Below are 19,810 nucleotides of genomic sequence, written 5' to 3'. Positions count from 1 at the left end.
ACACATTCTCTCTGTATCCAGTTAAAATGAGGATATTTAACACAGATCCTGTAGTGTGCCTAAGCACAGAGCAAAAATCTTCTGAAACAATCAGTCTAAATTCAAACTAGCACCAAACTAGCTTTTCACATATCTAATAACCTCTAGCAAAAGTGGATGTTATACTTTTTAAGTTTTGCAAGGCAAGAAAGAACAGAGTCCACTAGGACTAGGCTGAGAAGTGCAATGCCATGGGTTGGGTTCTGGGTGTGTTCAAAACCAACAGGAAGACTTGACACCTGGCAAATCTGGGCTGCTTTTTGTCTCCTACTTTTTAAATGAGATTCCCTTGGGCAGCACTCTCTGGAGCAAGGACTGGCACAAAAAGCCCATGTTTTCAGAAGCTTTGGTGAGGTGAAAGGATGTTTAGGTGCACACACTGAAGCCACAGTGAAACAACCCAGGCAGCTCTCCTGACCTGCTTCTTTTGTCCAATCCGATGAGCTCGGGCCTGAGCCTGAAGATCATTTTGGGGGTTCCAGTCCGAGTCGAAGATAACAACAGTATCAGCAGAGGCCAAGTTAATTCCCAACCCTCCAGCTCTTGTGGACAACAAGAAACAGAAGTCCTGAGAAGGAAAAAATAAAAAGCATCCATGAGTTAACCAGCTTGTAACTGTGGGCATTAAATAGCAGTGGTGACTCAAAAGCTGTAAAAGGGAAGGCTCTGTTGCACTCATGCTTCTTAAAGCAGATAAAGGATTTCCTTCTCATATTTCCTTCCCTTTCCTGCTCATGCAGGCTGAGCAGCACCAGTCTTTAAGCCCAGACCCAGGGTGAGGCAGTGCTGGCCCAGCTGAAGGGATGAATCAATATGGGAGAGCAATCAAGCAGCTCAAGGCAGGGGCACCTTGTAGTCACTTCTGAAGGTCAGACCCCTTTGCTCACCAGCCTCCTACAAAGGCAGCAGGCAAACACCTGCTTTTTGCTGCCTGAATCCTGTTAGGAGTGAGATCAGCAACGAACAGACTGTGCCAGGTTAGAGCCAAGATGCCTGAGCCCCCATAGGTGTCCTCAGGACGGGGAAAAGGGCAGGTTCTATGGGCATTCTTGTTCCTTCCCCCTCACACTTCCTTTTGTTAATTTTCCTACAACCACGATCTCTCACAATCCCTGTGTGAGCCAAGAATCCTGCTCCAGCCCAGGCTCCTGGAGTGAGGAGAGGTATTTCTCACAGCTGGGCTGACTGACGCAAAAACAAGTGTCTTGCACCAGTCACTGTGAGTCAGCAAGCCCAGATGAGAAGTTTCAGATGCCCTCTCCTATTACACTGGAGACTTTCACCTCCAGTAAAATAAATAAAACCCTTCTTTTGCCTCTGTCATTTCATATTCAAAACCAGCTTCAGACTGGAATCACTCAGCAACCATCTCATTCTCCAGACCAGCACGGAGAGAATGACTAAATTTTGGCTCTTCCCAGCCTCTTCAGAACTTTCTGGAAACGTGACTTGCCGCCCTGTTCGTCGGATGTGAGAGACTTCAAGTAATACGGCTGGCTGCAAAACCTGCCAGATCCGTGCCTTTAAAAGTACCTGGGTTCCTGTGAAAAGAACTGAACTGAACTAACCCCCTGGTGTCAGTCACAAGCTGTGGCTCAGCCACAAACCCTCTGCCCAGACTGTGGTACCTCGGAGCCGTCGGCGTTGAAGTGATCCAGCGCCTGCTTTCGGATCTCCCCCTTGATCGAGCCGTCCAAGCGCTGCAAAAATCGACAAAAGTGATAAAAGAAAGAAGGTAAAGGAGCCCTGAGGCACTGCTGCACCCGGGTGCTGCCAGCCCCGCAGCCCCCTTTGCTGCCTGCAGCGTTTAATTGTTAAAAATAGCCACCAATTAAAAATAGCTGCGCTGCCTGAGCTGTGTCACAAGGGCTGGGGGATGCTCGGGGAACAGGCACACGGCGGGTGACACCGCAGCTCCCGTTACAGGCTCCCAGCCAGGCTCTCTGTGCTCGCTGTCCTCGGGGTTTACCACATGACACAGCCCAAAGCAGGGCCTGTCAGAGTTTTGCAGAGATGAAGGGACATCCCAGTTCCTTCCAGTCAGTGCCACCTCTAATCCCAGCCACCAACCTCTGGGGAACTTGGTGAATCCCGCCGCTCAAGCCCCCTCCACTTTTTCCCACACTTTCAAGGGGATCCCACTGTCTTCCATGCTGATGTTTCTCACCTGAAAAGGGTAGTGTTTGATAGTCAGGTATTCTGCCAAGATGTCCAGCATCCTCACCATCTGGGAGAAGATCAGCACTCTGTTGCCTCTCTCCCGCAGTCTGGTCAGCAGCTTGTCCAAGAGAATCAGCTTTCCACTGCTCCTGATCAAAGACTGAAGAAATAACCATCATTTCCAATCTTACCCTCATGTACATCACACAGAGACCTGCTCCTTTTGGGGTCATTCATCTCTGGTACCTCTCTAATCTAATCATCTGGATTTATGCAGCAGAGCCCCCACACACAATGAATCACACAAGACAGATCCTACACTGCCCACACCTCCTGCTCTAGAGGGCCATAAATTGTTGCCTACAGTAGAAGTGGAGGGCTGGGGGTTCAAATGGCTTAGCAGTGAGAACTATTTTTGAAGAAGAAGTCACAGAAGATAAAGCTTCACCAGATATTACTTTGTTGGGAGGACAAAAGAATGAAATTTAAGGAAAAAAGGTGGTGACCAAGGACACCACTCACCTGCAGGGTCTCAAGGCCATTCTCTCTCTCATTTTCCTCGGGAGGTTTGATAAGGTAGCAATGGTTGCAGCACTTTTTCAATTCCATCACAATATTCAGGAAGCCAGATGTGCTTCCCCTTGTTCCCTTTGAAAGAGCTTTGTAGTTTCTTGTCAAAATCCACCTGCAGGCAGGAAAATTAAAGTCTGGATCATTACTCAGTGCAGAACGGAGCCTTGGAGAAACAAAACCTTCAGGAACAGCTCATTCAGGCATCAGTCTACTTCCCTGCCTCCATTTCTTCTCACTTCTCTTACAGGATGTTCTTTCCTCTCTAAAAACCCTGACTTGACTTTCCTATTGATATTATCACTGTTTAATATTGAACAGCATCCCAACTTTGTGCACACCCCCAGGAAAGACATAACCTCTGTCTTGCAAAATTGGCCAGTTGAACTGTTTCACTCTACAAAAACATCTTCCAGGAGGAAATATATCAACTCCCCTACCTCATATTCCTGCTGGGAAGCTCCCAGTACTACAGGTGATGGTGCCTCACTGCACTCTGAAGGCCACAGCATGCACAGAGCACTGGAACACATTGCCAAGGCCCACAGAGAGATGTGCCCATTTCTACTGGCACTCCCAGTAACTCATTCAGAGACTCACTTGTAGTACTGCTTCTGCAGGGCAGACATTTCCACCCGGAGGATCTGCTCCACTTTGGCTGGCAAAGATTTCTCCACATCCTTCTTCACTCTGCGCAGCAGGAACGGCTCCAGGACTTTGTGAAGGCTCTGGTAGCCATTCTCTCTTCCCTTCCCATGATCTTCCTCAAAATCCTCCCAGAACTCAAACCTGGCAAGAGAAAGGAGGAGAGGGGAGGTGTCAGAATACCTCTTGTGATATGGAACCAAAGAGCATCTGTTGGATACTCCTGCTGCACCACAGGACAGGAGAACAGCAGTTTAATGGAAACACAGTGGAAGATAACAGATTCACTCTGCTCTGGTTAACTGAAGAGATTGCTGCCTAAACTAGAAGATCTCTGGGCTTAGACACCTTCCTAACATCTTATATTTGAGCTCCACCAGGACCCAAAATCCCAAGTTTCCCACTATTTCACTCTGCTGGCATTTACCTGGCAGCAGTTTCTGAATTTCCCACGGTGCCTCCCCCGGGCCCAGCTCTGACAACTGGATGTTTTACCCTGCTCTGAAGACTCTTTTGGGATTGTTGCTTCCTCGACAGCTCCTATGAAAAGTGGAGATCTGCTGTCCTCCACTTGGGAGACCTCAAGCCTCTCATTAACTCTTTATGTGATCCAACAAAAAGAATTTGGGGGACAGCTCTTCTTGCAGTCATACTGCAAGAAGAGCTTTGGGGCATGCCTGCCTTAGCCTTAGAGATGCCCGTAGTTCATTTTATTTTACAGGAAACAAAACATTTGTTACACTGTGGGCACACAATCTGCCAGACAGCACCCCCAGAGCTGCCATGAGATGGCTGACAGAGGGGCCTGAACCACAATGTACTGGAAACCTCAGAAATGGCTGAAATGATTGCTTGAAACACGTTTAGCTTTTTAGAGATGGCTGGAAGACAGCAGACAGATTTGAAAGGCATGTATCAGGTTTCCCCATTCAGTTTGCTGCCAGAAATACTCCTCGTGTTAGTTATTTAACCTTTGATTTTCCCTGCTAATGTCTGTTCTCCTATCATTGCTGTCACACCACTGAGTTTAATTCAGGGATTTCTGCCATTCTGCACTCCCTTGAGCCTATTTAACAGACAGGAATGGAACAGAGACATTTCTTGGAAGGCCTGAAAGGAGACTCACTTCTCTGGCATGATGAAGTGCAGCAGGGACCAGAGCTCCTTGAGTGAGTTCTGAAGTGGGGTGCCAGTGATCAGCAGCCTGTGGTTGGACTTGAAATCAATCAAGGTTTTGTACAGCAAGGAGTCGTCGTTTTTCAACCGATGGGCTTCGTCCACGCCCAGAAAGGCCCAGTTAATGCTCCCCAAAACAGTCTGGAGGAAGAGAGGGAAAAAACATGGACACTGAGGAGATGCTGGGTCAGACAGCCCCCACCACCTTGCACAGGTGCCTCTCTCCAAGGCAGGAAGCCCTGCAGTCTGTGCTGCCCAGGGTATCCTGACCCAGCCCTGCGGCTGCACCCTCACAGGATTTTCTTGCTAACAAAATCTGGGGACCAGGGTGCCTTCCCAGAAAGGAAAAGGTGAAAATTAGCCATGTTGTACAACACTTCTGTATCTCAATAGGCCAGCAGCAAGTACACCTATCTCAGTCCTCCACCCAGAAAGCAGAGTCCTTCCCTAGCTCTTTATTCCCCCCTTTCTCCATGCCCTGGGTAGCACCAGTCCCACTGGAGCAAGAACAGGAGAGCAGATGAACAAGACTAAAAAGTTCAGGTAATCCAAGAGTTTTGATTTTTTTTTTTTTTTTAAAGCTTTTAGTTTTCTGCTAGGACTCAGTGATACGCTGAACATTTCCTAAACAGACAGATTTCTTGTAGATGTAAATATGTAAATACTGTTAACACTATGACCAGAGGTTCTGTCTAATGTTTTGTCCTCTTAACAAGCCTAAATTAAACCAGGTAAAAATTCAGCTACTGCTGGATCCTGCCAGATGTCTTACATGTAAAAAAAATAGCACAACTGCGCAGTATGAAAGTGAAAACACTGCAAAATGTGTCCCACATTCCCACATTTGCTTGCAAATGTGGAAGGAAATACAAATGGGGAAGGAAAAGCAATAGTAGCTGTAGTTGTCCATCACCACAGGGGGAAGAGGTGAGACCCACTGGCTGAGAACTGGCTTTCTCCTTTGAAAACGAGAGAAAGTCTAAATAAAAACATTCTTGGAGTAATGACTCACCTTATCCTTCAGGAGGATCTCATACGTTGTGATAAGTGCATTGAATTTCAATCTTTTAGACTGAGAATGGATCCACTCATATTCACGTATCTGTGAGGGGAGACAAAAGTTAACTTGAACACATGCTATGAAAAGGAAAGAGTTAACAATTGTTATTTTAGTGTAGCTGTAAGCCAGAGCCTCCAATAAGCCCAAACCCCTTTTGTGCCATTGCATGAGCTCAAGATGCCCAAGGAACAATTTGTTTTAGTGCACACATGGTTCCACTGCCCTTGCACAGGTAACAAAATAAGGTTAGCTTGCTGTTGTGACATTAATGAACACATCACCTCCCTGCAGACTCCACTGGAGTCCCAACACTTGTGTGTCCCATGGTCTGAATAGCCCCAGCACTGAAGACAAGCACTTTACACTGCTGGACTTCTCACTGCATGTTTCACTCCAGATCTGTACTGGCTCTGAGAGAAGCCAGTGCTCCTGCACTCACTCCAAGAGACAAAATAAAGCAGAAAATTCCCTGTAGCAGGGAGTTACACCCACACACACAGCTACACCAGCTCCAGCTGCCTGCAGCGCTGCCAGCACCATCCACCAGCCTCTCCAGCTGAGTGTGTGTCACACACATCACACACAAGCTGCTGCTGTGCACCCAGTGCTTCTCCCTGAGCCCTCACCCTTTGCTCTCTGATTACACACCATGTTCCTGCTCATGAGGTCTCCAATGTAAACCACCACGTTTATCTCGGGTGCCCACACTTCAAACTCCCTCTGCCAGGAGGTGAGGGTGGACAGGGGCACGACCACCAGGAAAGGGCCATACAGCTGGTGCTGATGGAACAGGTATGACAGGAATGATATTGTCTGAATGGTCTTGCCCAGCCCCATTTCATCAGCCAGGATCACGCTGTTGTTCCTGAGAAAGAGGAGAACAAACAAAAACGCTGTCTGAGTGCGTGTTTCTGCCACTACTTGCAGCCCCACATTTCTCTTCACAGAGAAAAAAGCAAGGCACAATTCTTCCCAAGAATATTTCTGGGATTCACATTCTCTGAACCTCAGAGAAAGAAAACACAGTTCTTATCACTTGCTGTGCCTGTGTTTGTGCAAAAGTAGAATGGAGATTGTTTACCCAAAGTGATGGTCCTTTGTTTCCTTGGCCTATCAGGGCCAAGGGTGTGAGGACTGTCACGAGATTCTGTGAGTTCTGTGCAGAGTTGAGTGCTTGGCAGATTCAGTTTAGATGCAATATAGTATAGAATAATATAGTATAATAAAGTAATTAATTAGCCTTCTGATAAGATGGAGTCAGATGAAATAATTTCTCTCTCCCCTCGTTGGGTTTCACAGCACAGCTACAACTACAGATTTACTGTGCTCCACATGAACAGCAATCCACAACAAGGACAGAGAGGGGCAGTGCAAAAACAGTTATGTGAACATTTCTAAGTGGATCCCAGGGACAGCCAGACTGAACATGGCACAATGACCTGCAAAAATTAACCATGATGACTCCAAACTGGAGGAAAACAGGCAGAGGGGAATCAGTGGCCTAATTTTAGAAGGACATCTCTCAAAGACTTCAATGAGTATACAAGCACACGGAGCCAGAAACCATTTTTTCCCATCAAGTCAATGGAAATCTGGGGCTTATATGTACCAGGTTCAGCCAAATCCATCATGTGAACAGGCCCAGACAGGGAAAATGCTTTTTGTTTTCACACAAGGTTTCTCAAGTTCATGTTTTAGGCAGTTCCTGCGTGCAGTGTCTGCCATGCAGCTGGGCATGATAACATTTGAAATCCTCCAAGCTGCAGAAGGAGGGCGGGTAGAGACCTCACTTGAAAAGGAGGTGTGCCAAATCCTTCAGGGACAAAAAAGGCACAGAATGAACATGCCAGGCTCTGTACATACTTGCACCAGGAGTGAGCCAGCCAGTTGAGGCCCTCCAGCTGGTAATCCCGCAGCTCCAGGTTCTCCCCGCCGATGTACGAGGGCTGCTTCTTCAAGGCAACAAACCTCGGCCTCTGCTTCAACACCTGAAAGAGAAGCTGCCATAAATGCACTGAAGAGAAAGACAGAACTCTCAGTGGCTGAAAGGCTGGAAATTCAGCAATGAAAGAGATGAGTTCAGCAATGAAATAGATGAATTCAGCAAAGAGTGCGTATCTCTTCACTGGTTCGAGTGAAGAGAACTTCACCTCCATCCACATTTTTCTAGCCAGTGCTTGTGTCTGCATTTCTTGTGATTTGCCTGCTGCCCTCTGATTTATGATCAGTGGTCTGAGTCCCCCAGGAGGGTAGTAAGCTGCACAAAATACATAGGAGTCAGAACAAGCTCCACTTCCTTCTTTGTCCTCTTTTGGTTTTTCTCCCATTATTTCTGTCCCTCTCCTTCACTGTATCAGCATTTTGCAGGCTTCCTCTTTTCCCAGGTGTGCTGTTTTTTCATCCAACTGATATTATAACTGCTGCAGCTCCTTCTGAGGAGGAAGCACTTTGCAAGGATTAATTAAGCCTCCCACTCCCCAGGGGGACATAACGTTCTCACTGTGCACAGAGTAAATGAAACTCAAAGGGCTTCACATCTCTGCTTGAAGTGCAACACAAGAACAGCAAACAACCCTTCAAACGCAGGTGGGAGGATGGGAAAAATGTTCTCTGACATTTATCCTGACAAAACTTCATGTTCCCACTGCTTGCATCTTCCCCCAGCCTGGAGGAACCCAGCAAAGGAGAGAAGCCAGCAAACCTTGCAGTCACGGGTGGGAATGGTCTTGGAGTTGTTCCTGCTGTTGAAGCTGTCAATGCAGTGCTGGAATTTCTTGCTGATCAGAGCCTCATCCTCCCAGCTGCACTCAGCATAGGGCAGCCCCATCCACTTGCACAGGTATTCGGGGTCATTCGAGGATGTTTTGCGACTGTTTGCTGTAAAATATGCAAAAAAGCCCCAAACCTCAGCACCTGTAGCTGAGCAGCTGAACCACAAGCATGGTTCACAGGCTGAACTGCCCAGACAGCCACAAAACAGGTCTTGGCTCATGGCAAAAGTGTAGAGAGACCAAAGAAATGTGCCTTTACCTGGGAAATCTGAATGTCCCGTGGCAGACTTGCTGGTCTTCACAGCTGTGTTTGGAGAGAGAAGGGAAGGGAGGGTTGGAATGCTGGCAGCCAGCAGAGGGAGCAGGGCAGGCCACCACTGCCTCACACCCACGTTTTTACAGGAATTGTATTGGAAATAGCTTACACAGCTCTCCAAGCCAGTTCCCAAAGTAACTGGGTGCTGGCACCTCTGACTGACATGACTGTGATATTACCAAAGTGCTCAGTAAGTTCTGGTTTCATTTGTATTGAATAATCACGAAAAATCTCACCCCTGAGCTGCCTTGCAGTCTAACCACATCCTCAACCACACCACAGAAAGGGGACCTCACAAAAGCCAGGCCCATGCTGCTGCTTTGGAAACAAATATCTTGCATCCAAAGGGCTGGAGACAAAGAAATTCAGTAGCAACGATTTCAGCAACCTGTTGGAAACTAGTGTGTCATCCCATACTCCAGGCAAGGAAAGTCCCTGATTTGTATTGCTTGTATACAAGCACAAATCTGTAAACTTGGATTTCTACAGTCCATAAATTTCACCCAATGAAATATAGTAAACACCATGGGGTTTTCTTCAGGGATACTGGAGGATAGAGAAGAAGAGAGAGCTGCATACTCATTCTGCTGTCACATGGAATAAAGTTCCCATTCCTACTTCACCCCTTTACCAAAGTCTTGGCTCCACTTACCTATTACCCTCTCCACTATTTGATATTGTTTGTTCAGCTCTGAAGCCAGCTCTTGTTGGCAGTTGAAATATTCTACATCTTCAGGTGATACCTTGCCCAGCCTAGATGCAAAATAATTCAAAACAAAATAAAACAAAAACAACACCACTATAATGCTTCTGTCAAAGTGCTCATGTAAGTTACATATAGAAAATCTACTTTCCTATATGGTTCTGTCATTCAGATAAGTCACAGAGGCAAACTGAGGTTATATGACATGTTTCTTAAATTTCCTAAAATCGTAAATTATTGCTGAGAAGTGAATGTCATAGATGTTCAGATTGTCTCCCTGTTAAATGCTGCCTTATTCTGATGCAGAATCAGTCTCAAAACAGGAACTAAGTAGAGAGGGAGCTGCTACTCCAGCTTTAGCACTTTGCAAAGGCACTGTAGCTGCCCTTACAGTTCCTGGGGAAGCTGGACATAAACTGATGTAAAAACCTGCACACAGAGATGCCCATAATTAACAAGGGTTCATAAGGCTGCAAGCCCTCACAGCACCTGCTGGGCCAGGTGAGTGTGTGCACCATTTATTGCTGGTCACCCTCCCCAGTTCTTGAGGCTAGGAAATGGCAATAGTGTGGATTTCAGGCCTCATCCTCTCCATTTTCCAGCCATCCACACCACAGATGTCATTTCTGTGTGGGGGGATGTTCCTCAGCAGGCAAAGAGAGACCAGAGTGCACATGAAACACACCTTGTAAGAAGAAATCAAACATTTTCAGTCATGACTCCTCAAACCTCTGGCTAAAAACAACTTGCCCAAGGGCCAAATCACTGCTTGAAGTGAAGCCTACCATTGCTTGATCTCCTCCTCTTTTTTCTTGAAGTTCTCCAGCTTTTTCAGGCCCTTCACTTTCTGCTGCTGCAAGGACTCCTCGCTCTCCCAGGTGCTGTGGATGTACGACCAGCCCTTCCACTTGATCAGGTACTGAACCTCCCCCTCGTCCTTCTCGGGGTCGAAGTCGGCGCTGGGGTTGCCGTTGGCCTCGGTCACGTACACGGTGGTGGAAGCTCCAATGGCTGCAAGAGACACCAGCCTGCATTTGGCACCCTCCTGACCCACCAGTGGGCATCAACTGCATCACAGAAAGTTGCTCTTCTAACACATCTTTTGTGGGAGAACAAAGAACATCCAAAAGATTCTGCAAGCCTGTAAGGCAGGCACACAGAAGCTCTCCACGCAACAGAATATTTTTAAATCTGTCATAAGTAGCTTTTCTTTAATTATAATTCAAAGGCCTCTTGAAAGTGATCACAACCATTCAGTTTTGCAAAAAACACTTTTGTAAAGGCTTTGAGAAGAAAACATTGCCTTTATTTTCATTATGGCTTTGTCAATGGGGCTATGAAAACTGACTCTCCTAGATCTGTTTTATATTTCAAAGCAGAGAAAAGCAGGAATTGCAGAACAATGCCTGCATCTTTAAAATGCGTGCAGGCTAAATGAAACTATAGAGATTTTAGGATTTTAAATATTATATGTTACAGAAGCTATTCCATGTTACAAGATGTAACTAAGAGGCACAGAGGAAAAGATGAAAAGAACTGAAACAACCCTTGGCCCCACTTTAAGTTGCAAAAGCATTGCACCATTTCAAGAGAAATAAAGGCTTCTTCCAGAGCCACGCACCTCCCTTTTTTCCAAGCCTGATGTCCAAGACTTTCTCAATAGTTTCACTGTTGTCTTGTTGTTCATCAGCTCCTTCCCCAGTCATCTCTATCAGGTCATCGGAATCCGTCTCAAAATCATCATCCTCTTTGTAGCTGAGTAAGATCAAAACCAAACTGATATAAAACCTTTGACTCTTCCCAGCCCACCAACACAGAGAATGGCTCAGACTGGAGCAGCTTCTCCAGCATTTATGCTGTGGTTCATGCATATTCAGCACACAGATGTGTTAAGTATTCAGGATTTTGCCCAAGACACCTTATCAGAATAATCTTCTATCTTGCCCATATAGTTTTTCTGACCATGGCCAACATCAGGTGATTGATAAGGTGGAACAATCCCTGCAGCAGAAGCAAGGCCATAACAGAGAAGGTCTCCACTACTGAGGGATAGATTATTCTGTGGAGGTTGCAGAGCATCAGAAGGCTGCATGGGGCTGCACTTCTCATCTTTGGTGCATGTTTAACCACCACAAAATATCATTTGGATGGCTCTTTGCAAGTCCCTTATTGGGACTGCCTGAAAGGTGAGAAGGTACATTGGGGAATGGATAAAGCTTTACTCCACCCTGGCTCAACACACTGTCCCCAGCCACCCTCAGACAACTGGTCCAGCCCAGCACAGCTGCTCCCTTTTGCTCATTTTCATCTATTTTTTGCAATTATCAATCTCATCTGAGAGTGCTTTAGAAATATTATGCAACCATCCTCCCATTTCTCCTAGGAGGGACTGGTAAACATTCCCTCCTTCCCAGATGGCAAAATGAGACAAACCCCACATGTGCACAGCAGGAACCTGTCCAAAGAGCCTCAGGTGTCTGCAGGACCACACAGGAGTCAGGGCCCCCAGAGCCCCCCTCCCCAGCCAGCTCTCACCCCAAACCAACCCCACACTTCTTCACACCTGACATTTTTGGCTGCTCTTCGCCGAGTTTGTCTCTTGGGGGTCTCATCATCTTCGTCATCATCGTCATCTTCAGATGAGTCTGGTTTCTTCCTCTTCCCACGCTGGATTTTGTGAGGCTTTTTAACACCAGTTTTGGCCACTGTTCTAAAATAAGAGTTCATAAAGCCATAATACAGCATGGTTTGTGTAAATATCCGCTTTAATGAGTCTTTAAGGAAGCACAGATCTCAAATATTAGACTCCTAAGGGATTTAATCTGCTCTATCATGAAAACCACTCTAGTGCTTACTGGAGCATGAGCTGGGGAGATGAGGGAATAACTAGGCCCTAGGTTTACTAGGTCACAAGCAAAGGTACTACTGCACCAAAAATTCATTAGTGACAAATAGGGATTTCCTCTCCACACAGCACAGGCAGAAAAAGAGACTGAACCAACCATTCCTTACCTCCTCTGGACAGGTCTTCTCGCTTTAATTTTCTTCGGTTCAGGCTCACTCTCTCCACTGGTGCCTTGCTCCCCTCCATCTTCATCCTCCTCTCCAGCAGACACCTCTCTTTTCCATTTAATTCTGTGGTCAGAAATGTATGTCATGAAGGGCAACAATATTTCTACACAAACTTGGCTGAACAAGTCCATAATTACAGGAAAAAAGTTCAAAATTCTGTCCTTGGCTGTTCAGTGCAGTGCAGGGGGGATGTTGTGCTGTGATCCTCTGCTTTTAGAAGGGGCTCTCAGTCACCTGGGCCTTTGTTCACACAGTGGCACGATTGCCTTGAGTGAGAGCAGCTCTTACCACATGTGCTGGTGGCAGAGCTGTACTGCTCAAACCTGGCTGGGCAAAGGCTTTGATTGATGATTTTTTTCTCTACTTCTGCATTTTGGAGATGGGCTGGAAGGACCTGAAGAGAAGTGCTCACTGTCACAGAGCATGAGCCACAACGTGCAGAGTTATACCAGCTCCTTGGAGCCCAGAAAATGGAACAAGACTCCTGCCATGGAAATTCTCCTGCCAATTCAAGTGTCCAAGTGTGAAGCCAAGTCACGTTGTACATTAGTGGAAGGAAGCACATTCTCTGGGGACAACTAGGAACAAAGCTGCAGCTCCAAAATGCCTTTTGGAGGAGCCCCTCCTCTCTCCAAGAGGACAGGGAGGGTCCACAACGATCACTGCCCTTGCCCAGGAGAGGTCCATACCACCAAGGTGCTTTATCACCTTTTCTCCTGAATTGATAGGAACAACTAAATGAAGAGTTAAAAAACAAGATGCAGGAGAAAGCAAGCAGGATGATGTGGCTCTGTTTAGATTTTCTCCATCAGGCAGCTCATAGTTCCCTACTCTACTTTAGTGCATGGAAAAACTAGAAGGTACTTACTAGATGGGAAAAGGCAATAAAATATGACTGTAAGTGAACTCAAGTTATGGTGCTTAGACATCCAAAGCATTCTTTATGGAAATTCTTTTGTTTTAACAGGGGGTTATAAAAGATAAAAGAAGATAATAATTTAGTATTTTATTCTCAGTTAATCAAAAAGGTGGGAGGAGAAGGGGTTAAACTGTTTTAAGTGTCTCTGAAGGAGAATCACTAATCTGAGGGAAAAGTAAAATACTGACAACAGAAAGTGAACCTGACTCATTCAGATTCCATCACAGGCAGAGGAACGTACAAACTAAGGTTGGAAAATTGCATCCCTCTATAGATTATATTCACACTTCAATTTTAGTAATCCAAAGTATTATTAAAATATGTATTTTACAAGATCACCATGCTGACAACTCCCACCAAACAATCCAATGCACTTCTGTTCTGAGAAATAAACCAAAGCATCACCACTCAAAACCCTTTCCTCAGAAACTTACTTTCTTTTCAACTGCTTCTGGCGTCTTCTTTTTGGGCTCTCATTTTCAGATTCACTGCTTGCCTTGAATTAAAAAGAAAGAAAATCAAGTTGTAGGCTTCACTGTGGACTGGCTCCTCAAGGATGCAAGTGAAACACGTGCTCATGGGCTGAGCAGGGCTCCTTTCCCTGCACCTGAAGGACACTGGTGCAGAGCAGCTGCCTCCCAGCACAGCCACCTCAGCTGCTCAGTCCTGCTGCTCTGCCCTCAGTGTGAAGAAGAAAACCCTGCAGGAAGCCTGGAGAGCTCTACAACATCACCCATCTTGAAGCCCCTGAGCTCAGGAGCCATCCAGCCCTCAGCACCAGCCCCCAGTGCCCAACAGACACCACGGCAGCGGTGGCCAGGCAGACCTGCAGTGTGTGCAACACCCCAAGGATTGCAAATCCAAGGGGGAATTTATCCCAACAACGCCATTGTGATCTCTGCCTTCATTACACAAACTTCCTACAAGGAATTAAATAAAAATATTGTCGTAAAAAGGCAATAATCTCATCAAAACTATCCTTGTCTTGCTGCTGGTTTTTTCTCCTACAGTAAGTCACCAAGGACCTTGCTGGGTCAGAGCTGTGTCCTGCTGCTTTCCTTCCTCCTAGTTCTACAGTCTCCAGCAGTGAAGTCTCTTTGGCTAAATATATCTAGAGCTATTCTAACTACCTGCTGTACTATTCTAAAAGTGGGCGTCACGAATGCCCACAGACCAAGATAGTTAAAATAATCTCTTTATGCTGGTTGTACACAACCCCATTTTCATAAAAACTAGTCAACCATGAAAACAGATCACCACACAGATAACGTGACTTCTCCTTAGCCTCCCCCAGAAAACACAAATAGGCAGGGACAAAACTGAAGAAACCCATGTGAGATTTCTAAAGAAGTATTAAAATGACAGAAGTAGCCTCCAAGATTGCTTGCTCCACACACTTACTGGAAATCTTCCACTTCTAGCTGCTTTTTGCCACAGTATTCAGCTTTGGCTCCAGGCACTTTCTGTCCATCACTATGGGTAGCACAGTTTGCATCCCCTGACACCCCCACTGCCCTCCTGGACAGAGCTCACACAGCTGTGCACACAAGGACCTTGTGGAATGGTGTGAGCTGTAACATGCATCCTTCATTCCCATTTTCCAGCTTTCCTTCCACTCACTGAAACTTCTGCCTTGCTTGCATCAGTGTATCCACTAAAATGCACTAAAATACTGGATGCCATGTCTGACCATGAGCTTTCCTGGATTTGCTATCAGATATGCATGTGGCACAACAACAGCTTTTGCACTATATCTTAATACAAACACGTGTTCATCCACCTGTTTCACGGCCCTGCATGAAATCCCTGTCTCATTTACCAGCCATGAAGCAAGTGCCTGGCAAACACCATGGAGAGCCCTACCCACCCTTGCAACACAAGCCAAGCATTCCACAGGTTTCAGTTTTGACACACAAAATTTAAAAGTCCTCAGTTTTCCTTTTCTCTTTTAATCTCTTATCTACTTTCTGAAGCTTTTCCACTCCAATCATTGGGCATGATTTGAACAGCTGCCCCTCGGTGCTCGTTTACTTTTGCTGTCTTTTGGCAAGCCACAAGCAAAGAGAGGTGGATTTCTCTTCTGCTCTGCGTCAGAGATCGCATTGGGAGAAAACCAAATACAACCTTTAGCTCTTTGAAATTAACTCCACTTCTGTGCCAAAATCCCATTTTCCAAGTTTCTAGTGTCCATTTGCCTAATGCCTGTACACTCCCACTGCTGTCACTTGTCTCTACAAAGCTGATGATTATCTCTAAATGACTTGACTTCTCCTCCCCTCTTCCACCTTGAAAAACGTAACTTGTGACTGCAGCTCAGCCACCTTCTCTGACATGTTTCAAAGACAGCATTGTCTGTTTTGGATGCATGTCAAGCTCAGCCCTATCTCCTCTGACACAGCCAGTCCCCAGCTTGAATCATCTGCCTGCCTTGTGCTCCCACATCCTCCCCATCCCAGAATGGAGTGCTGGGAATGCAGTTCCTCAGCCTCTCTTCCCTGCTCCCTCGTGTCTCCTGGGGGTAAATTCCTTGTTTAAGGAAGCACAGAGGACAGCCAGAGAGCCAGGGTATGCCAGGTGCAGAGCATGCCCCTGCCCACCACCACCATCAGAACACACTGCTTGGGAAATCACATGCAACTTGAATTTCTGTAATGCCACCTCCCCGAATGACACAAGCTAGACTGGCAAAGTCCATCCCCAGTCCCAGAGGGATTTTTGTCAGCCCAGCACGAGATGCTGGGGTCACACTGCTCGCTCCAGAGCCCAAGTGCCAGCGCTGCCCTGCTGGGGTGCTGCTGCTGCTGTGGCCAAGGGGAAAGACAAGCCTGGCTCCTTATCAAAATGTGCCCAACTTATTCCTGCACCACAGCTTCGAGCTGGACTAGGATCTGGCCTCTTACAATTTCCTCATCTCCAGCTGAAGGGATCAGCTTTTCCTCTGCATGTCTCACTGACTCCCATCAATTCTTTCCCTCTCCCAGCACATGAAGTGCACACACTTTTACCTGATTAATTGCACTGTATTTTGCCAGGGAGCAACACTGAACAGACATAATGTTGCTGCATGTGTAGCACCAAGCAGAGCAACACAGAGCAATTCAAAGATCTGCACCTATAGATTATCCATGAGTGTCCTTGCCACTAGCCCAGGCTGGGAGAAATGGAAATTCCAGGCCAGTGGAGAGGAGGTCCAGGTGAGCCTCTGGAGCTCACGTTAGGAAAGACAATGACTTGCTTAAACAGAGCCAAAAGTATTTCAGACTGAAGTCAAAGTGAGGATTTGCTCATTTCAGAGGCCAAACTCCAGTGCTCCAGAAAAGCTGGAGAATCTCAGCTAACCAGGTTAGTTTTATGTCTGCTAAACTTCTCTTTCCCAGTGAGACCAGTAGTGTTTGAATTTTCAGCAAATACATGAGGCAAAGCATTGACCAAAATGCAAATGAGCACATTTTTTTTTCCAATAGGAAAACCAGCTGTATTTTTAGAACACACTGGTGCGTGACTTGTGGCCTCTCTCTGACAGAAAAAAATACACTGACATTTGTCACCAACTTCAATCGGAAACTATTCTTTTTATAGTAAAAAATTGTGTCTGGTTGGGGCACATTGATTTCTCAACTGCCCCAGAATCACAGAATCATGGAATGATAAAAAGGTCTGAGTTGGAAGGGACCTTAAACATAATTCATTCCAACCCCCTGCCATGGGCAGGGACACCTCCCACTATCCCAGGTTGCTCAGAGCCCCATCCAACCTTCCAGGGATGGGGCAGCCACAGCTTCTCTGGGCACCCTGTGCCAGTGTCTCACCACCCCCACAGGGAATAATTTCCTTTATGTATCTAACCTAAATCTCCCCCATTTCAATTTAAATACCCTGAAATGCACCTGGTTCTGCACGCCTCACATCCTCTGGCTGAAACCTGAAGCTGATTTATTAACTACAAAGAAAATGCCTGGGGAAGTAGTGTTTTTACTAAAAAACTCACACATTCTCTAGACAGCTCTGGGCCTCTGAGCAGATCTGTGCTCCTATGCAAAGCTGCACTTTCGCTTCCCCAATGGCTCAGCCCATGCCTGGATATCGATCATGAGTTATCATCCTCCCTGATCACACCTCAGACACCTACCAGAAATCCTCAGAAGGTAACCATGTCTAACACATAAATAACCCTACCCAGAGTGCTGCTCTCAAAGGACACAGTGATTGAGCAGGGCCCCAAAACCTGAATCACCTCCACCTCTGTGCAGGTGAGTCACGGGGCAGAGCAGGGAGCTGGGATGGTTCATCCACCCTTGCTCTGGTGAGCCTGCCACACTGCCTGCACGATGCTCTTTGCTAATCTGCAGAGAAGCATTAGGGAAGAAGGCAACTACAAGCCCCCAGACACTGTGCTGGAAGTCCCAAGCAGCAAATGAGAGGTGCAGTTCACTGGAGACGGGATTAACCCTGTGAAGGCAAAAAGTGTCTTCAGATGTGCCTTGGGTTTCTGCCCCCTCCAGCAGCAGCAAGGAGCGCTCAGCACCACGCAGGCCTGAGCTGTGCTATCTCCTCTCTCTTGGTGTCTTCCAAAAGCAGGACTTTCCATCTCCTCCTGCTCTCTGCGAGGCCCCAGCACTGTGCTCCTGACAGGTCACACCCTCCAACAGACTCTGCTGCAGATGGGAGCTGCCCTGTGGGGACCAGTCAGTGTTGCTTTGGGGAGAGAGGGGTGAGGGCATGCTCCAATTTTTTTAATTTCAGCTGTTCCACAGAAGTTGCAGTGAGGGTCATTTGGAGGACCTTTGGGGTGGTTTTTTTTTGTTTTTTACAATATTTTGTGGTATAGCAAAGTTTTTGCATCTCAGATTTTATTTTTTTTTTAATTTTACCTTAAGTAGTAGGAAATAAAGATATTGAAAAAGAAAACAACATTTGCAAAACCACGTAATATTGTAAAACAAAAAAAGAAGGGACTTACCTTGGCCCCTAAGAGGGCAGGGGGGTATGCAGCGGAGCTCTGGGGTGGGTGTGAGGTCGCCGGCACAGTGCATGCCGGGGCATCGCACAGAGGGGCGGCCGGCCAGCCCGGCCTCTGCCAACTTGAAAAGGAAAACAAAAGCTACGTCAATGGTGCAGCCCGAGCCCCTTGCTGAGCTCTGCTCTGCGGGACAGCCAGCACAGCAGTCTGGGGGCAGCTGGTGGCACTGGGGTGCCACCAAGGCTCAGCAATAACGCACCAGAGCAAGGAGCTGGAGACCTGCGTGTCACCCCTAGAGCATCCGAACGCACATCTTGCTGGCAAAGCACAAACAACTGAGTCAGAGAGCACCACTGGGCCCCTGCTCTGCTCAACGTCTGCTGCTTATCTTCAGATTCCCAGCCCCAAGCCCCAAGCTCTCCACAGATGCCTCTCTCTGGTTCTCCTTCCCCTCTGCTATAGCTACTCGACTTTCCTGAAGACCTGCAGATGAAATGCTCCATGCAGAAAAACCTGTCAGATGCAAATGGAGGCAGAACCTGATTTCTACATCTTCAGAAAAAACCCAACAGTGTTCTGAAACAGGAACAATTAGAAGGTTTGGCTGCCAGGCTCTGACCACTGTCACCTTCAACTGAAGCATAAAAGACTCCCCAATGTTCAACCAAAGAAAAGTGATGGGTCATAAAGCTGCACACACACAAATGCATTTATTAGTGGGATCCATTCCAGGATGGGCAATAATGACTGTTTTGTTGCTATGAGGTGTTTCTGGGAACTTTCCTTTATTCCTGGTTGGATTTGTGTTGCAATTTGGTCTCGTTCTGTTTATTTAATTACACAGACTCCTCTCCAGGATGTTCTACAGCAGAGCAGGACTTGCATTACGCCCCATTGCAGCAATCAGATCAGTGCATGCAGATCTCAGCCCAGGCAGTGTCTGGCTCACTCCAGAGGTCTCAGGCCAAGGATCCAGCTGCAGGACCGGGACCTCAACTGTGAGCTCCAACATCCATGCACCAAACTGGGACTCAGTGTTTACAAGGCAATGCAGTTGAGACCTCCCTTTCCTCTTTGGGTTTGGTTGGTTTTATATGTTCAGTAATCCCTCATCCTTTTTTTTTTCCTTACCTCATCTTTTATATTAAATCGTGACGGTTCTTGTCTGCTTCGGTTTGACCTCCTAACCCCATAAACATCAGGATATTCTTCCCACATCTGCAAAATAAACAGACCATCAGAAGGCCTGCTTCACCCCAATTATTTTTGACATTTTAGAGAAGTTTGATGGTGGCTTTAAAAAAAATCAACAAAAAACCATTAGGGAATTAGCAACCAGTAGACGGACATTTTATAAAAACTGGCTGAAAAATATTATTATTCTTTTGGGATATTTGACACCTTTCTAAAGCAGCATGT

The 19,810-nt window shown here is 46.6% G+C and overlaps 1 protein-coding gene across 5 annotated transcripts in view; it reads right to left on the bottom strand.

The window, feature by feature from the left end:
* The window catches only part of CHD2 (chromodomain helicase DNA binding protein 2), a 54,797-nt gene that overhangs the window by 18,368 nt on the left and 16,619 nt on the right, over positions 1–19,810 (bottom strand). For 4 of the 5 annotated variants that reach the window (XM_084214035.1, XM_084214034.1, XM_084214038.1 and 1 more), the window contains 18 exons: positions 19,523–19,609; positions 13,866–13,927; positions 12,453–12,575; positions 12,004–12,150; positions 11,062–11,195; positions 10,226–10,451; positions 9,390–9,490; positions 8,681–8,725; positions 8,352–8,527; positions 7,514–7,638; positions 6,299–6,515; positions 5,603–5,692; positions 4,541–4,731; positions 3,370–3,558; positions 2,722–2,884; positions 2,207–2,359; positions 1,668–1,739; positions 458–607 (listed from right to left, as the gene is read on the bottom strand). In XM_084214035.1, coding sequence (XP_084070161.1) covers positions 458–607; positions 1,668–1,739; positions 2,207–2,359; positions 2,722–2,884; positions 3,370–3,558; positions 4,541–4,731; positions 5,603–5,692; positions 6,299–6,515; positions 7,514–7,638; positions 8,352–8,527; positions 8,681–8,725; positions 9,390–9,490; positions 10,226–10,451; positions 11,062–11,195; positions 12,004–12,150; positions 12,453–12,575; positions 13,866–13,927; positions 19,523–19,609 — 2,451 coding nt within the window. The remainder of the gene's footprint in view (positions 1–457; positions 608–1,667; positions 1,740–2,206; positions 2,360–2,721; positions 2,885–3,369; positions 3,559–4,540; positions 4,732–5,602; positions 5,693–6,298; positions 6,516–7,513; positions 7,639–8,351; positions 8,528–8,680; positions 8,726–9,389; positions 9,491–10,225; positions 10,452–11,061; positions 11,196–12,003; positions 12,151–12,452; positions 12,576–13,865; positions 13,928–19,522; positions 19,610–19,810) is intronic. The other variant, XM_084214036.1, reaches the window with a different exon arrangement.

This window comes from Fringilla coelebs, assembly GCF_963513975.1.
Source record: "Fringilla coelebs genome assembly, chromosome: 12".
NCBI classification, from domain to species: domain Eukaryota; kingdom Metazoa; phylum Chordata; class Aves; order Passeriformes; family Fringillidae; genus Fringilla; species Fringilla coelebs.
The sequence above is the reverse complement of the archived record's forward strand: the minus strand, read 5'-3'. Positions and strand labels throughout refer to the sequence as shown.